The sequence below is a fragment of the Bos javanicus genome, chromosome 23, assembly GCF_032452875.1.
Source record: "Bos javanicus breed banteng chromosome 23, ARS-OSU_banteng_1.0, whole genome shotgun sequence".
NCBI classification, from domain to species: domain Eukaryota; kingdom Metazoa; phylum Chordata; class Mammalia; order Artiodactyla; family Bovidae; genus Bos; species Bos javanicus.
Window position 1 is genome coordinate 30,574,129 of NC_083890.1, and position 13,735 is coordinate 30,587,863.

The following is a 13,735-nucleotide window of genomic DNA, read 5'->3' on the forward strand; positions in this document are numbered from 1 at the left end:
AAAATTTGCTCCAGGTGAGGCTCGAACTCACAACCTCGGCATTGCTCACAAGTGTACTGCCTTATAAGTACCGCGCGCTAACCGATTGCGCCACTGGAGCTCTGAGAAGTAAAAGTTTGGGGAGGTGTAAGTGAATATACTTTCACAGATCAAGACTTGTTTAAGGTAGTCAATATTATGAATAAAATGGCGCCTTCTGATATGGGGTTTTCTCTTTGAATCTGATATGCAATTCACAACAGCAGTCTTTGATCAGTTGGTATCAGCCAATCTGACGCAGTTTTCCCCACAGTACAGAGATGCAGCCGCGGTTGAGCGTCGCAGTCATCTCCATCTTGATTTTCCGCTCATATTCCCACGGCTTCTCTAAATTCAGACTTATTTGAAAGCATTTGAATGGGGGAAAAAATTACATTGGTTCCACAAAGGCAGGAAGCTTTCCACTCAGGAGTGTGTACTCCGTCTGTAAGACCACAGTGCATATTCATTTCTCCGAATTCCCGGGGACTTTTCATCTCAGCGGGTCTACTTTCTTGCATCACCTCTGTCTCCGCTCTGCCCTGCGCTCGGCCGACTTTCCCTCTGCTTCAGATGCCACCTGTCCCACCCCGACCCAGTCACTGTTTTTTAACTTAAGAATGTTAAAATACTTTGCTATCCTGAAACATTCAGAGAGCTAATATTTCCTTTAGAAAAAGCACTGTTTTAAATGTATTAAGTTTAAATAAACTACATTAAATGCAATACAGACTAAGGAAATGCAGAAAAATAAAAAGGTGGTAACTTGAAAATTTTCTGAAGTCTCATACTCAGAGAAATATATTTGTGGTTCATTTCAGCTTTTTTTCATTCTAGTTATACATTTTGGGACAAAAGAAACTTCCACCAGATGGATCCATGGCCTGAGTGGACACACTGTGAACCAGACACACAACTTCACTTGTGACCGGAACCCCATTACCTCCATTTTAACAGAGGGGCCATGATGACACTTTGGGTCTTTCCATATCAATATTCACTTGGACCTTGTTTCCAATAGTCCTTGAAATTTGAGGGTTTTTCTCTTTATTGAGTCTATGATTGTTGAGTAAATGGTTATAAGTCCATTTAGGAAAGAAATGGGGGAAATATATTCTATATATTGTCAGTGACACTGCAGGGTCCTCAGGAATTGGCTTCTCCTTTAATCCAAGACGTCAGATCTGAAAACTGGTTTAAGATCAGAAACTGGGCAAGGTATTGTGATTTTATTTTTAACTGGGGCAGCTACCCTCAGTCTTCTGATTATCCTTGATTTCTTTTGTGTAGACAGTGATACGCTTGTTGGCTGCCCATCTATTTTGTTTCTAGGGATGCTGTATTTTATTAACCGTCTCAACACTGTCTACAAAGTTGGCTACCTCTCTGAAATTGTCTTTCATTACATTATTTTTGCCCACCCACACCTGGCGCATGCACATGCACACACTGACCAGATTCTGAGCAGTTGAGTGCTGCTATTTCTGGCCTGAATTGCTTCGAGATCCTATAATTCCCATTGCTGTCAGTGAAGCCACTTCTGTGGCAGAATCTCGAATCACCAGCACAAGGCCAATAGAGGACACTCACCATGGAACTTCTTAGTAATGGTAGTGTCCCTCTCCCATCACATGCCTTCCCCCACCCCCAACAGAATATCCTTTGGCTCTCCTGTTACCAATTCATCTAGTGGGTTTTTCAATATTACATGGTAAATCCACTCTAGCATGTCCACTTCTTTGAGTTTTTGATCCCTCTTTCTGCCGTCAATCTCAAGAGTCCTGGCATTCTTACCACATTTAGTGAGAGCTTTTGCTGTTTTAAGCAGGAGAATCGTAACAGTACGTTGAGTTCTTGCCAGTGTATAAAAATTCTGTACTTTGGGAGAATGCTCTAGTATCAGTGTATTCTACATCAACTAACTTGGCATTCTACTCTCCTTGATCCAGAACACTTAGAATTTAGTTGTGTATGGAAGGATGCCGAATGGGTGGCAGAGGTACATGTTTGGCAGAGGAAAGATCTCTGCATTGTCTTCAAGGAAGAAGGACTAACTAACCCTTGATAAGGAGGATTGGGCTACCTCTAAAAAGCTCAAAGGATCTTGGGAAATCTGGAGATTGAGATGTTCTAATGCATACTCTGGAGAAGGAAATGGCAGCCCACTCCAGTATTCTTGCCTGGGAAGTCCCATAGACCGAGGAGCCTGGCAGGCTACAGTCCACGGGGTCGCAAAGAGTCAAACATGACTTAGCGACTCAATAGCAACAACAATGCATCCCACCAGATGTCTCCATCCAGTGTCTCAATATTTTGTTTTCCGATTGAGGCCATGACCTAGGCATGGAAGATAATCTGGTTTGAGAATTTAACATATTTTGGAGTCCTACTATTCCTGTGATTAAATCTTGGAGCTGAACCTTAGCTTTTTTTGCCCTTGAGTTGCAGGATATAAGTTTTTTTATACCCTCCTATGGAGACTCTGGCTTTCACATTAGCCTCTACTTGATGGGCTTCCTTTGTGGCTCAGCTGGTAAAAGAATCTGCCTGCAATGTGGGTAGACCTGGGTTCAATCCCTGGGTTGGGAAGATTCCCTTGGAGAAGGAAAAGGCTACCCACTCCAGTATTCTGGCCTGTGTCCCAGAGAGTTGGACACAACTGAGAGACTTTCACTTTATTTGATGAGATATCATCCTCAGCATTTAATCATCTCTCTCCAAGGCATCAATTTCTTCTACTGAAGAATTCTATTACATTATAATTACCAAAAAAAAAAAAAAAATTACCATCTCTCCCATATTTATCAAGCACCTGATACATCACATTTGCTTTTGTATATCCATCAGTACAGCATCTCAGTTCAGGTTGGGTGAAAGTTTTAAAAATTGCTTCTTTGTGCCAGTGGCTGTTTGTGTTCCACCAATCCCTTTACTGCCAACCAGATGGACAATCCAGCTTCAAAAATCTCATTTTAGGGACTTTCCTGGCAGTCCAGTGGTTAAGACACTGCACTTAAGGTTAAGACACTTCAAGGGCATGTGTTCCATCCCTGGTCAGGGAATTAATATCCCCACTTGCTGCATGGGTGTGGCAAAAAAAAAAAAAACCAAAAAAACTCATCTTAGCATTTTTTTCTCAGATACTTTTGGTACCAACTACTGTATTTTGTGTTCCCTGGAAAGACTCCAAAATGGGGATTTGCATTCAGAAACTTTACTGGGGCACTATCTCAGGGTGAACACCTGAGAAGCAATGAAGAATCAAAATTTGTCAGAGGAACAAACTGGGCTGCAGTGCAAGTGCAAAAGGGCATTTGCCTACTCCTGGGGGTCTCCACCACTGGAATGGGCCCTTTAGATGTGTCCTGAGTTGAGAAGTCAGATCTTGGCTGTTATACCTCTCATAGACCAATAATTGGATATAGGGTGCCCTTGGAAATGAAATGTGACCTTGACCTGAGACAATTCCTAAAGAGGGATGACAGCTGACAGTCATCAGGTAACAACCTTCCAAGGGTCTAGGAAGGTAAATCTTCTATCCAAAGGGTCCAGGTATTTAGTCAATACACCATCTGTGACAGTCACAGTGAGGAAGGGATGACAGTTGAGAATCATCAGATAACAACCTTCCAAGGATCTAGGAAGGCAAATGTTCTATCCAAAGGGTCCAGATATTTAAATGTCAATACACCATCTGTGACAGTCACAGTGAGGAAGAAGACAGAGAGAAAATGAGTTTGAGCTCCGGATAGGATTTGAAAACAACCACAGGTTCCAGATGCTGTAGGAAACATTTTATTGGAGATAGTTGCAGGGCTGGTTCTGAAGCTAAGGGTTCTACGGTTGAGAAGGGAAAGCCTATCTTTCAGAGGATGTTCTGCCCAAGTATCATAATCTGAATACACTAAAGATCAGACAGAGGAAAATTTTTGTAGGGTCCGAATTAAAAAGAGGCTCTGACTGCCACTGTCATGGAGATACTCTTCCCTTCACGTAAGGCAATTTCTTGCTCCCACTCTATCTAGGGCTCCTACAAAAGAGTGACACATCAGTGGAGGTAGGGTGGGTGGGGTGTCATGGAAAAAGACTGATCTGAAAATCTTTGGAAATTGACTTTACATGTTTCTTCTAGGGGAAGACAAATGTTATGAAGTAGAACTTAAATTGTATGGCTGTTCACCGCATTGTCAATTCTACACATTTAGGGTAGAGAAAGAAGGAAGACTCAGAATGTGTAGGAACATTCTTTTTCAGGATATCATGCCAAATTGACCTATCCTCATGGATGAATGATTTTCCTTTGATATATATATATGTGTGTGTGTGTAGATATATATATCTACACATATATACTGTGCTTAGTCACTCAGTCATATCTGACTCTTTGCAACTCCATGGACTGCAGCCTGCCAGGCTCCTCTGTCCATGGGGATTCTCCAGGCAAGAATACTGCAGTGGGTTGCCAGACCCTCCTCTAGGGAGGTATATATATATATATATATATATATATATATATTTTATTAAACTTGTTAACAGATAGCTGAGGGTTTAGGGTTTCGATTCTTTTCTCTTACCCACATACTCGTGCAGGGGGAAATAGTAGTAGTCTTCTGAACATAAATCTACTTGATAGAGAGTGGGAATTTTGGCACTATATGTGATTTAGTCAAGTGGAGGGCATTTAGGAAGAGAATGTAGAGAAAAGATTTTGTTTTTAAACAGGTCTTCAGGTAAAGAAGCAGGATGGCTCCTGCCCCCAACTTGATCTTCTTATTTGGTTTTGAACTGTTTCATGTATGCCAGGATATCTGTCTTGACTGTACTGACTGGAGTCCGATGAAACCAGCGCATGACAGGGATGCCATCAGGTCCCACTAGGAACTTTTCAAAATTCCAGCGGATGTCACGGACCATGATGGGTTCCCAGGATATATGTTTGATTGAGCCCATAATCTCAGAAGGGTGAGGACAGGATTGCTGCAGCGGAGAGATGGAAAAAAGAAATGACGGAATCATTTCTGCTCATGGATGATCCAGGCTATTTTCACCCACAGATACTCCACTTCCACTTATGTTGAGATATTTTCATTTCCTATGATTCTTAATATATTCTCTGAATCACAACTATGCTAACTACCAAGAAAGTTGTAGATATTATAGCAAAGGTCTGTTCCCTCTTTCTGTTTCTCCCTGTGACCCCATCACAAAATCCTGTTCCTATGAATGAGATATGTCACCTCTCTAGCTTTCAATTTCCTTTTCTACAAAGGGAATAGATTAGAATGTGGTTTCCTAGATCTTGATGCTCCGTGGGCCAGTCATCTTTCGAAAATACCTTTTGGGGGCCATAGAGTTCCAATATTTTGTTTTGAAAAATAAGAGAAAAATTTTAAAACACCATTATTCATTTAGTTTTAAAGAGATAATTACAAGAATAAATTACATATTTGTCCTAATCTTAGAATAAAGGGCAGCTCTGTAAATCAGTTGATGTTTATGAAACCCTCCTTACATTGCCCTGTTTTTTCAGTATATATAAAAATCTCAACATGGGTCAACCTTGGCCCACAGTCCAGCATTTAAGAACACTGAACTCTGATGATCTTTAAGGGCCCTTCTCAGCTCTCACGTTCTCTGTATCTAAAAGCCAGTGTTTCATAAAAGGCACTTATTGCGTTGTATTACATCTGCCATTTTTTTTTTTTTTGTCTTCTCCAGTGTGAACTCATCAAGGAACAGGGACTGTGTCTGTTCATTTTTACACCCTTATTGTTTAGCAAACTGCCTTATAGATAGCAGGCACTCAACAAATGTTCCTTGAATGAATGAATGTCAATGAACAAAAGAGAGTGGTCCCAGTGAAAGTACACAGTGCTTTGTACCACAAAGCCAGAGCATCACAGATACTAACAAATTTAACCCTAGTCCCTATGCTTATAAGGAGATCTCTTCCAAAGAGTCCAACCCCTCCTCCAGGCAGGAGCCCTTGTGTCCATTTCTACCACACCAACTCTACATTAGGAATAGTAAGGAAGAAGCAGCTTAGGTCAGTAATTAACTCACCTTTAAGAAGGTGAAGACTTTCTGCTCTGTTTCACCATTCACATCCCCTTTCTCAAACAGCTGGAAATTAGGTACGTATCCTCCTCCTGGACGGACATACCTGTAATGAACCATAATGTTCCCAAGAAGCCCCAGAATATGAGAGAAAATTATAATAGGGTACCAGGATTTGAGGTTACGAAAAAGGGGAAACAGATGTGGAGATATAGAAAACAGGGCTGGGAAGGGAAAATAAGACCATCGATAAACTTTGGGCTCCCTGACACTTTATTTTTCTCTATTCCACATGCTGCCACTGTCTCCCATCTGAATTGTTTCTGTACCAGCAACACCAGGAGCTATTTCTGTGCTCCCACTCCTCCACCATCCATCCAGGTCTCACTTCCCAGGGAAGGGGAAAGCATCTCTGACACTGCCAGACTCACATTAGTGGAGGCCAAATTTAAAATCAGTTAGTAGGTACCCAAGCCTATTAACCCACTGCCCATCCTGGAAGTCCCCAACATGGAAGTGCCTCCGGAAATGGAGGAAAGATAGACAGAGACAGATCTCTATAGGGTTTTAAGTAGGCACTTACTTCAGTCCTGGAAGAATTTCTGAGTTTTCTCCTGGTTCTTGCTTTCCAAATTGGTTACAGGGAAATCCCAACACAACTAGGCCAAAGGGCTTCAGCTCCTCCTGTAGTGCATTCAGTTCTATGGGTAGAGAATGGACAATATGGTGGCCTGGCCAGAGAGCCTGCCTTGTGTATATAGACAGAGTGATCCTTGGAAATACTCATTTTACAGAGGGAAAAACAGAGGTCCAGGAAAAGGGGAAAATATCTACGTCAGAAAGACTGTTCATGGCAGGGCTGAAATGAGGTACTAGATCTCCAGACATGTATGCAAAAGCCCTTTGTTATAGTGCAGTATTTCCCAAATCTGCAGCACATCAGAATTAGATGGGGCCATTCCTTAAAAATAGGGATGCCCAGATTCCTTTCCAGAAGTTCTTCTGGTTACATTATTCTGAGGTGGCTCCCCAGTCATCTTTATTATTCTAAAGCTCACCAGATCATTGCTGGTGGGATTGTAAAATGGTATAACTGTTATGGAAAATAATATGGAGGTTTCTTAAACAATTAAAAATAGAACTACCATAAAGCAGCAGTCCCAATTCTGGGCATATATGCATAAGAATTGAAAACAGAGTCTCAGAGAGGTATTTGCACATCCATGTTCACAGGAGCACTATACATAAAAATCAAGAGGTGGAAGCAACCCAAATGTCCATTGATGGATGAATGCACAAACAAAATGTGGTATATCCATTTACAATGGAATATTATTCAGTCTTAAAATGGAAGGAAATTTTGTCCCATGTTACAACATGAATGAATCTTTATGCTAAGTGAAATAAACCAGTCATGAAAAGACAAATACTGCAGGTAAGACAAATACATGGGGTATCTAAAGTAGTCAAATTTATAGAAACAGAAGGTAGAGTGTGGTTACCAGGGGCTGGGGGAAAGGAGAGAGGGGAGCTGCTATTTAATGGATACAGAGTTTCAGTTTTGCAAGATAGAAAAGTTCTAGAGATTTGTTTCACAACAATGAATATTTTTAACTCTGCTGAACAGTCTTCTTAAAAGATGGTTAAGATGGTAAATTTTATATTTTGTCTTTTTGTACCACAATTTAAAAATTAAAAATTTCATTTCATTTTAATTTTAAACAAAACCACATTTAAACATCTCTGACCATCAGTTTGCCTTCCCTGATTGGTTAATTGGTAGATTGAATCTTTTTTATTTTTAAAGGAAAAGACACACACAATGAGAATGGACTTCTCTCTTCACAGGCTAGTTCACCCTGGGTGGAGTGGGAGTAAATCTGACAGGGGCAAAAAAACCCAGAAATTTCAAGTTGAGTTTTCTGGTGTTCTTTAACAATCTTCAGGATGTTAAAGATGCATTCTACCTAAAAACCCTCACTGATATACCAAAACACAAGCTTCCAATTGCCTTCTTCCCCAAGTTTTTCAGGTTGTTTCCCCGAACTTTTATAATCATCTTTTCATCTTTTGTGAGCCAGACTTCTTCAGTTCCGTAACAAACACTAGCCAGTCCCTAACTGAACAGTCTGCTCAGGCAACAGTGTCAACTGATATCTCCTCTGAGTCCTTTCATTTTTATTTTCTGCAACATAAGATTGCTTTCCTATTTCCACATGGTTCCTAAGTACTTTTCCTCACATCCTCCCCTCTTGTCTTTAGTCACTATAGACAATAACTCCTCTAGGAAACAGACTATTAATTAGGAAACCTGTCTTCCAGTTCTTGAGAAACTATTCCCCAGTTCTTGAACCTATTACATACAGAGTTGGAACTGAATAAATTGATTTTAAAAATCCCTATAGCTGGCAAAATGAAGTATGGTCCAATAGAATATTATTCAATCTTAAAACAGAGGGAGGAAATGATCCGAACTCCAAGGTATCTTATTAATTTAAAAAAGCAAATTGGCAGATTTTATTTATTACTTGTTTGGAGAAGGAAATGGCAACCCACTCCAGTATTCTTGCCTGGAGAATCCCATGGACAGGGGAGCCTGGCAGGTACAGTCCATGAGTCAAAAAGAGTCGGACATGACTGAGTGACTATCATCATCATCATTTATTATATGTCATCAATTGATAGAAAAGTAAAAAAAAAAGAATACATATATATTTTGTAAACATGATAATACTGGTCATCAGAAGGGAAGGGAAAGAAATGAAAAGACCTTTTACTCTAAACTTTTTTATTCCTTTAATTTTGAGCCTTGTGAATATAGTTCAGTTCAGTTCAGTACCTATTCAAAATATAATAATGAAAAACTTAAAAATGAAGTTCTTATTAGTTCAAATATAAGAAAGGCATCTATTTCTGATAAAAATTAGTCCTGTTCCTTATTTTTTGGCTTTTAATCAATATGGCCTAAGATATGAGAAAGATAACATTCTACCCTGAATAATGCACAGAGAGGGGAAAAATCTACACCTAAAGGAGGTGCTGAGGTTGGAGAGGAAGCGTTCGCCTCTCTTATGGTCTCCTCTCCAGCCCTCGCTCCAGTTAAATGTGCTCCAGGTACAAAGCCCTTTTTGCTTTTCCCTGTCTTTGTAAGTTACCTGGAAAAGTCTCAAAAACATCAATCCTACCTCGTATATTTGCCAAGAAGACTTGAATCTTCAGAGAGACTGCTAGCTCTCAAATACATTATTGGTTCTCCTGGAAATCTCAGGAGCAAAGCAGAGGCAGGACGTAGGACGGGGTCAGCAAACGTGTTCTGTGAAGGTCCAGATTAGTCATTTCAGATGGCCTCTGGCACCAACACTCATACTACTCAACTCTGTCTTGCAGCATAATATCAACCATAGACAATCTGCAAATGAGTGGTCATGGCTGTGTTCAATAAAACTTTATTTACAAAGTTAGGCTGACTGGATTTGCCCTGTGGACCATAGTTTGCTGACTCCTGACATTAGGGAATAAAGTCACTTGATCATGAGTATTTATTTTGATATATAGAATATAAAATTAGAATATAATACCAATATGACTTAAAATATAACAAACTGGAAAATTAGTCCCAAGGAAATTTGACTATGAACTCTTACCAGGATATTGAGCTGTCAGACCACAATAGGTGGCCACATTGACAAAAAGGACATGCTTGCCCGCATATTGCTTGAACTGAATGTGTTCCTTTCCATTAAGAGTGAAAGCATCATAATCATAGATAGTGCCTTTCACATCTTTGTAGCAATCCATCTGGAAGATTTAAAAAAAACATAATTTTAGTAATAATAATTCCTAATGTCAGTATAATCTTTCAAACCATTCAAAGAATAATACATATATTAACTGAGATCCAGAAAACAAATACGAGTCATCTAATGTGTCAATGACAAGATTGAAACTAGGCCTTGTGACTTGAAAGGCAATGGTATTTTTGAGGAACAGGCAGTCAAGTCTCTTTATTATCTTTGCAGAGGTAAAATACCAGGAACTGCTTGGATGAATGGAAAAAAGCAGAGATTCATGAGCTGGAATTGGATGGCCTGGAAGTAAGTGGAGTCAAACTGAAAAGCATACTGCCTTTCTTGCTTCTCTGAAAATGAAACTACCCTTGTCTCTGGGTTGAAGGCATCTTGCCAGGATTCCGTCAGTGGAGAGAAGGTTTTTAATTGCCCAAGTATTTCAGGATAGCCTTATTACTTCTTTAACTTTCCCTAGGTCTTCTGACTTCCTGCCCAACTCATCAGCATGGTGGAGTGGAAAGAGCTCTAGCTGGGAATCAGAAGCTTGCTCTATTGTTAGAGTTCCTTGTGATCCTGGGAAATTTTCATCCTTGGCCCTCAGTTTCCCCACTGGTAAAAATGAAGACATTTTTCTAGATTCCTATTAGATCCTGAAAGTCTTCCAGGTTTAACATTCTAGAATCTAATATTACTCCTACCTTGAGTAGTTTTCTCTCTCAATGCACTCTTACAAGCCAATACTATGAAATTCTAACGTTTTGTAGCTGCCAGGAAAAGAGATGGAGAGCTCAAAAATCCATCTGTAAGCAGGTCACTAAACTGTGTCTGGCAGCATCCAACTTATCACATGCCCAACTCCTTACCCATCATGCTCTAGCTATCTAATACCTACCTTCACCACCAGCTCCATCTACCTTAATCCTTATCCAATCTGTGGAACATATTTGAGCAAAGTTCCACATAATAGAAATAAGTTCAGCATGAAAATTTCATTGCCTGTCCTTAGGTTAAATTCCTCTACAGGCAGATCTCATCTTATCTCTCCTCTGTCTTTATCCATGCAGGGTCCATGCAGTACCCAAAATATGCTGACTCCACAGGGCTCACCAGCACATCCTGATTTCCTTCCCTATATCAGGGAAGCTGCTATAAATGGCTTCTGGAGTATAGGGAATGTAAAATCCCAAAGTATGAAAAGAAAGCTAACATCCAAACCACCCAGTCAGAAAAAGGCAGAAAGGTACTGACCAGAGAAAGGAGGGAAGGCCTTAATCTAATAAGAAAGGTCCAGACTTAAACTAGGATTAAACTAGACTCCCTGGAAATGCAAGGACTACAAAAGATTTTAATCAGACACCATCTGCCCCACCTAAAGGAGTGATCCAACACAAAACCAAACCAAACTCTACCACTGACTCTATCCCTAGCACACTTAGCTACTTAGCTTTTACTCCTGGGGAGAGAGGCATTTTCTTTATGCAGGCTTTTGCACCTTTCTCTAAATGCACATACAAATACACACCAGCAAAACTGAGACATATATAAAGAGAACATTATATCAGAGTATCCATTCCTATCTCCATTATGCCTAGTTCCCAGCTAAACGTTTGTTTTTAAGAATTTGCCTTTTTCCTGCCTTTGCTACTGTGCTGAAAATTTCTGAAAATCATATTGGGTACCAGAATGCATGGCCTTAAGACTCTGATCTTGAAGACTCCTCTAGGTCCAGCTTACTCCTGATATTCATTGTTATTTCACATTTATTTGGGTCTGCATGATATGTCTCAAATATCTCCAGACTTGGCCTTTATTAAGCAAGTTCTACAGCCAAGGGTCTCCACACCCAAGTAGCCAGCGCCAGTTAGCATAAACACTGTATCAACTTTCAAAAATAAGGATAATCACTCAAGAGGTTATCTAATCAAGAGGAAGGAAGATCTTACTAGAGTTGCATTTATAAACCACATCATATGCACGGTAACTTTTGCTCACCCTCCCCCCTCCATAACTGGGTGAACAAGTGGGTAGATCCTCTTATACACACATTTATGGTGAGAAAGCAGAGACTAATGGAGGTGAAGTGACTTGTCTAAGGCCAAAAATGATAACCCATTATGTGAATGAGAGTTTGCTTGCCCCTAACTTTTGATTGCTTTTTGCTTCTGGGTCTTCTAATTTATTGTTGTTCTTTCCTAAACTGCCCCTGCCATTGCCATAAACACATTTTTATCAATAAGGCAAGTTTTTTATTATATCAATAAGCCATGAATTGGAAATAGAACTGAGGCCAGAATTCAAGACTTCTAACTTCAGATCCAATTGTTTTGGCCTCCAGTTATTTTTTCCCATATATTTTATGTTTCTCTGATAACTCTGATTTTATCCATCCCTAAAACTTCCACATTTGTTTTTCCACATCTTCATATGTTTCCTGCTTAGCTGTGTCTGAGATGACTCAACTCAAACTTTCCTCCAAACCCTAATCCCTCCTCACTCTGATGCCCACTACAGTCCATGCCTCAGACCCAGCTCTGATGCATACTGATGGGTGGCTGGAGGGATGTCCAGGCAACCTCTACCTGGAGAAGAAGGGAAGAAAGGACCACAGTAAAAGGGTTCTCTTGTCCTTACCATATTCAGCTCAAGGAACACCATAGAAGTGAAGAAGCTTTGAGGAGAAGCGAAGAAAGGTTCAGAGGGAGGAAGCAGAGGTCAGAGCCTTACAAGACGGGCTGAGGGTGGGATCTTGGAGCAGGACCCAAGACTCCACCTTTGAACCCTGTCCCATCCTCTCTGGAAGTCACTTACCTTCTCTAGATTGGAATTTGTCTGCACAAAGCCGGCTAGGAAAAGGAGAAAAAGACAAGAGGCCCTTGACTGTATAGTCATGGTAGTATCTTCAGATCACTGGTCTGAGAGTCTGAGGTTGTTGGGCACCCAGTAACCTTTTGATAGTCTGCCAGGGACTAGCCCAAGCCTATGCAGGCCAATCGCAGGGCGGCAAGGATTTCTAGGGTGTGAGTGGGGCAAGAGGACATAGAATTCAAACCACATCCTCACCTACACACACCCCCGTGAGCACTCAGCGCTCACTAGTGCGATGAGGACCTGGGACTCACATAAATTCTGGCAGAATTATGAAAAGGTGAGGGCAAGCACTCCACACTCCTTCAAGACTGTCTATTTTTTCTGAGTGGATAGCCATGTCTAGGTGTAGATGCAGTCCCCCAGACATCTCAGTAAAGTCAATGCAAAAACGCACGACATGGATATTCCAAATACTATTCCTAACATTATTATTTGGCTTAAAAAAAAAACCAAAGAATGGATCACATATGATCTCTCTAAGAGAGTTAGAAGGAAACTGGGCCTGAGGAAGGGAAAAATCTTTACACATTAATATGTTCACTATACATTAAATGTTTTCACATGCTTATAAGTCAGTAAGAAAAACCAAGCAGCCCAAGAGAAACTTGGGCACCAGACGGTAAACCAAATGGCATCTGTGGTAGGATACAGTGTTCTCCCTTGCCGATAATCAAAGAGGTAGAAACAAGAAAAGTTGCATTCTGCAGTTATCAGATTGGCCTAAGTTCAAAGGAATGGAGGGACCAGTCTAGGTGTCAGTCTGGTATAGAAGTCTCTTATGCTCCAGTTGACAGCAGAAAGTAATAGCCACCAACTTTCTGGAGGATAATCTGCCATTTTAAATACATTTTTTTTAAGTAAATAACTTAAAAATTCTTTTATTTTGAAATGATTATAAATGTATTGGAAGTCTCAAACACTTCTGTTAATCTCCTGGAAGCTCCAGGGCCCAAGAAGGATAATGGAAGTGAGACTCACATTCCTCTAAGGATAAAAATGCTTTG

At 40.4% G+C, this 13,735-nt stretch overlaps 1 protein-coding gene and 1 non-coding gene across 2 annotated transcripts; both read right to left on the reverse strand.

Moving 5' to 3' along the window:
* Positions 1-6: 6 nt before the first annotated feature.
* TRNAI-UAU (transfer RNA isoleucine (anticodon UAU)) lies at positions 7-100 on the reverse strand. The gene is made up of 2 exons: positions 63-100; positions 7-42 (listed from the first exon to the last, which is right to left on the reverse strand). It is a non-coding gene; the product is annotated as a tRNA-Ile (tRNA).
* Positions 101-3,797: 3,697 nt separating this feature from the next.
* Positions 3,798-12,836, reverse strand: GPX5 (glutathione peroxidase 5). Its single transcript, XM_061398689.1, has 5 exons — positions 12,672-12,836; positions 9,720-9,873; positions 6,659-6,776; positions 6,082-6,181; positions 3,798-4,995 (listed from the first exon to the last, which is right to left on the reverse strand). The coding sequence occupies exons 1-5, from the start codon at positions 12,750-12,752 to the stop codon at positions 4,789-4,791; spliced, it is 660 nt and encodes a 219-aa protein (XP_061254673.1). The 5' UTR covers positions 12,753-12,836; the 3' UTR covers positions 3,798-4,788.
* Between the last annotated feature and the right edge of the window lie 899 nt (positions 12,837-13,735).

Bases quoted from the DNA above. Each gene is read 5' to 3' on its own strand.
- GPX5 (XM_061398689.1), bottom strand. From the start codon at position 12,752: ATGACTATACAGTCAAGGGCCTCTTGTCTTTTTCTCCTTTTCCTAGCC. The intron at 6,182-6,658 runs GTAAGTGCCTAC...GGTTCATTACAG, and splicing joins GAAATTCTTCCAGGACTGAA to GTATGTCCGTCCAGGAGGAG. The intron at 4,996-6,081 runs GTGAGTTAATTA...TCTCCGCTGCAG, and splicing joins AAGTCTTCACCTTCTTAAAG to CAATCCTGTCCTCACCCTTC.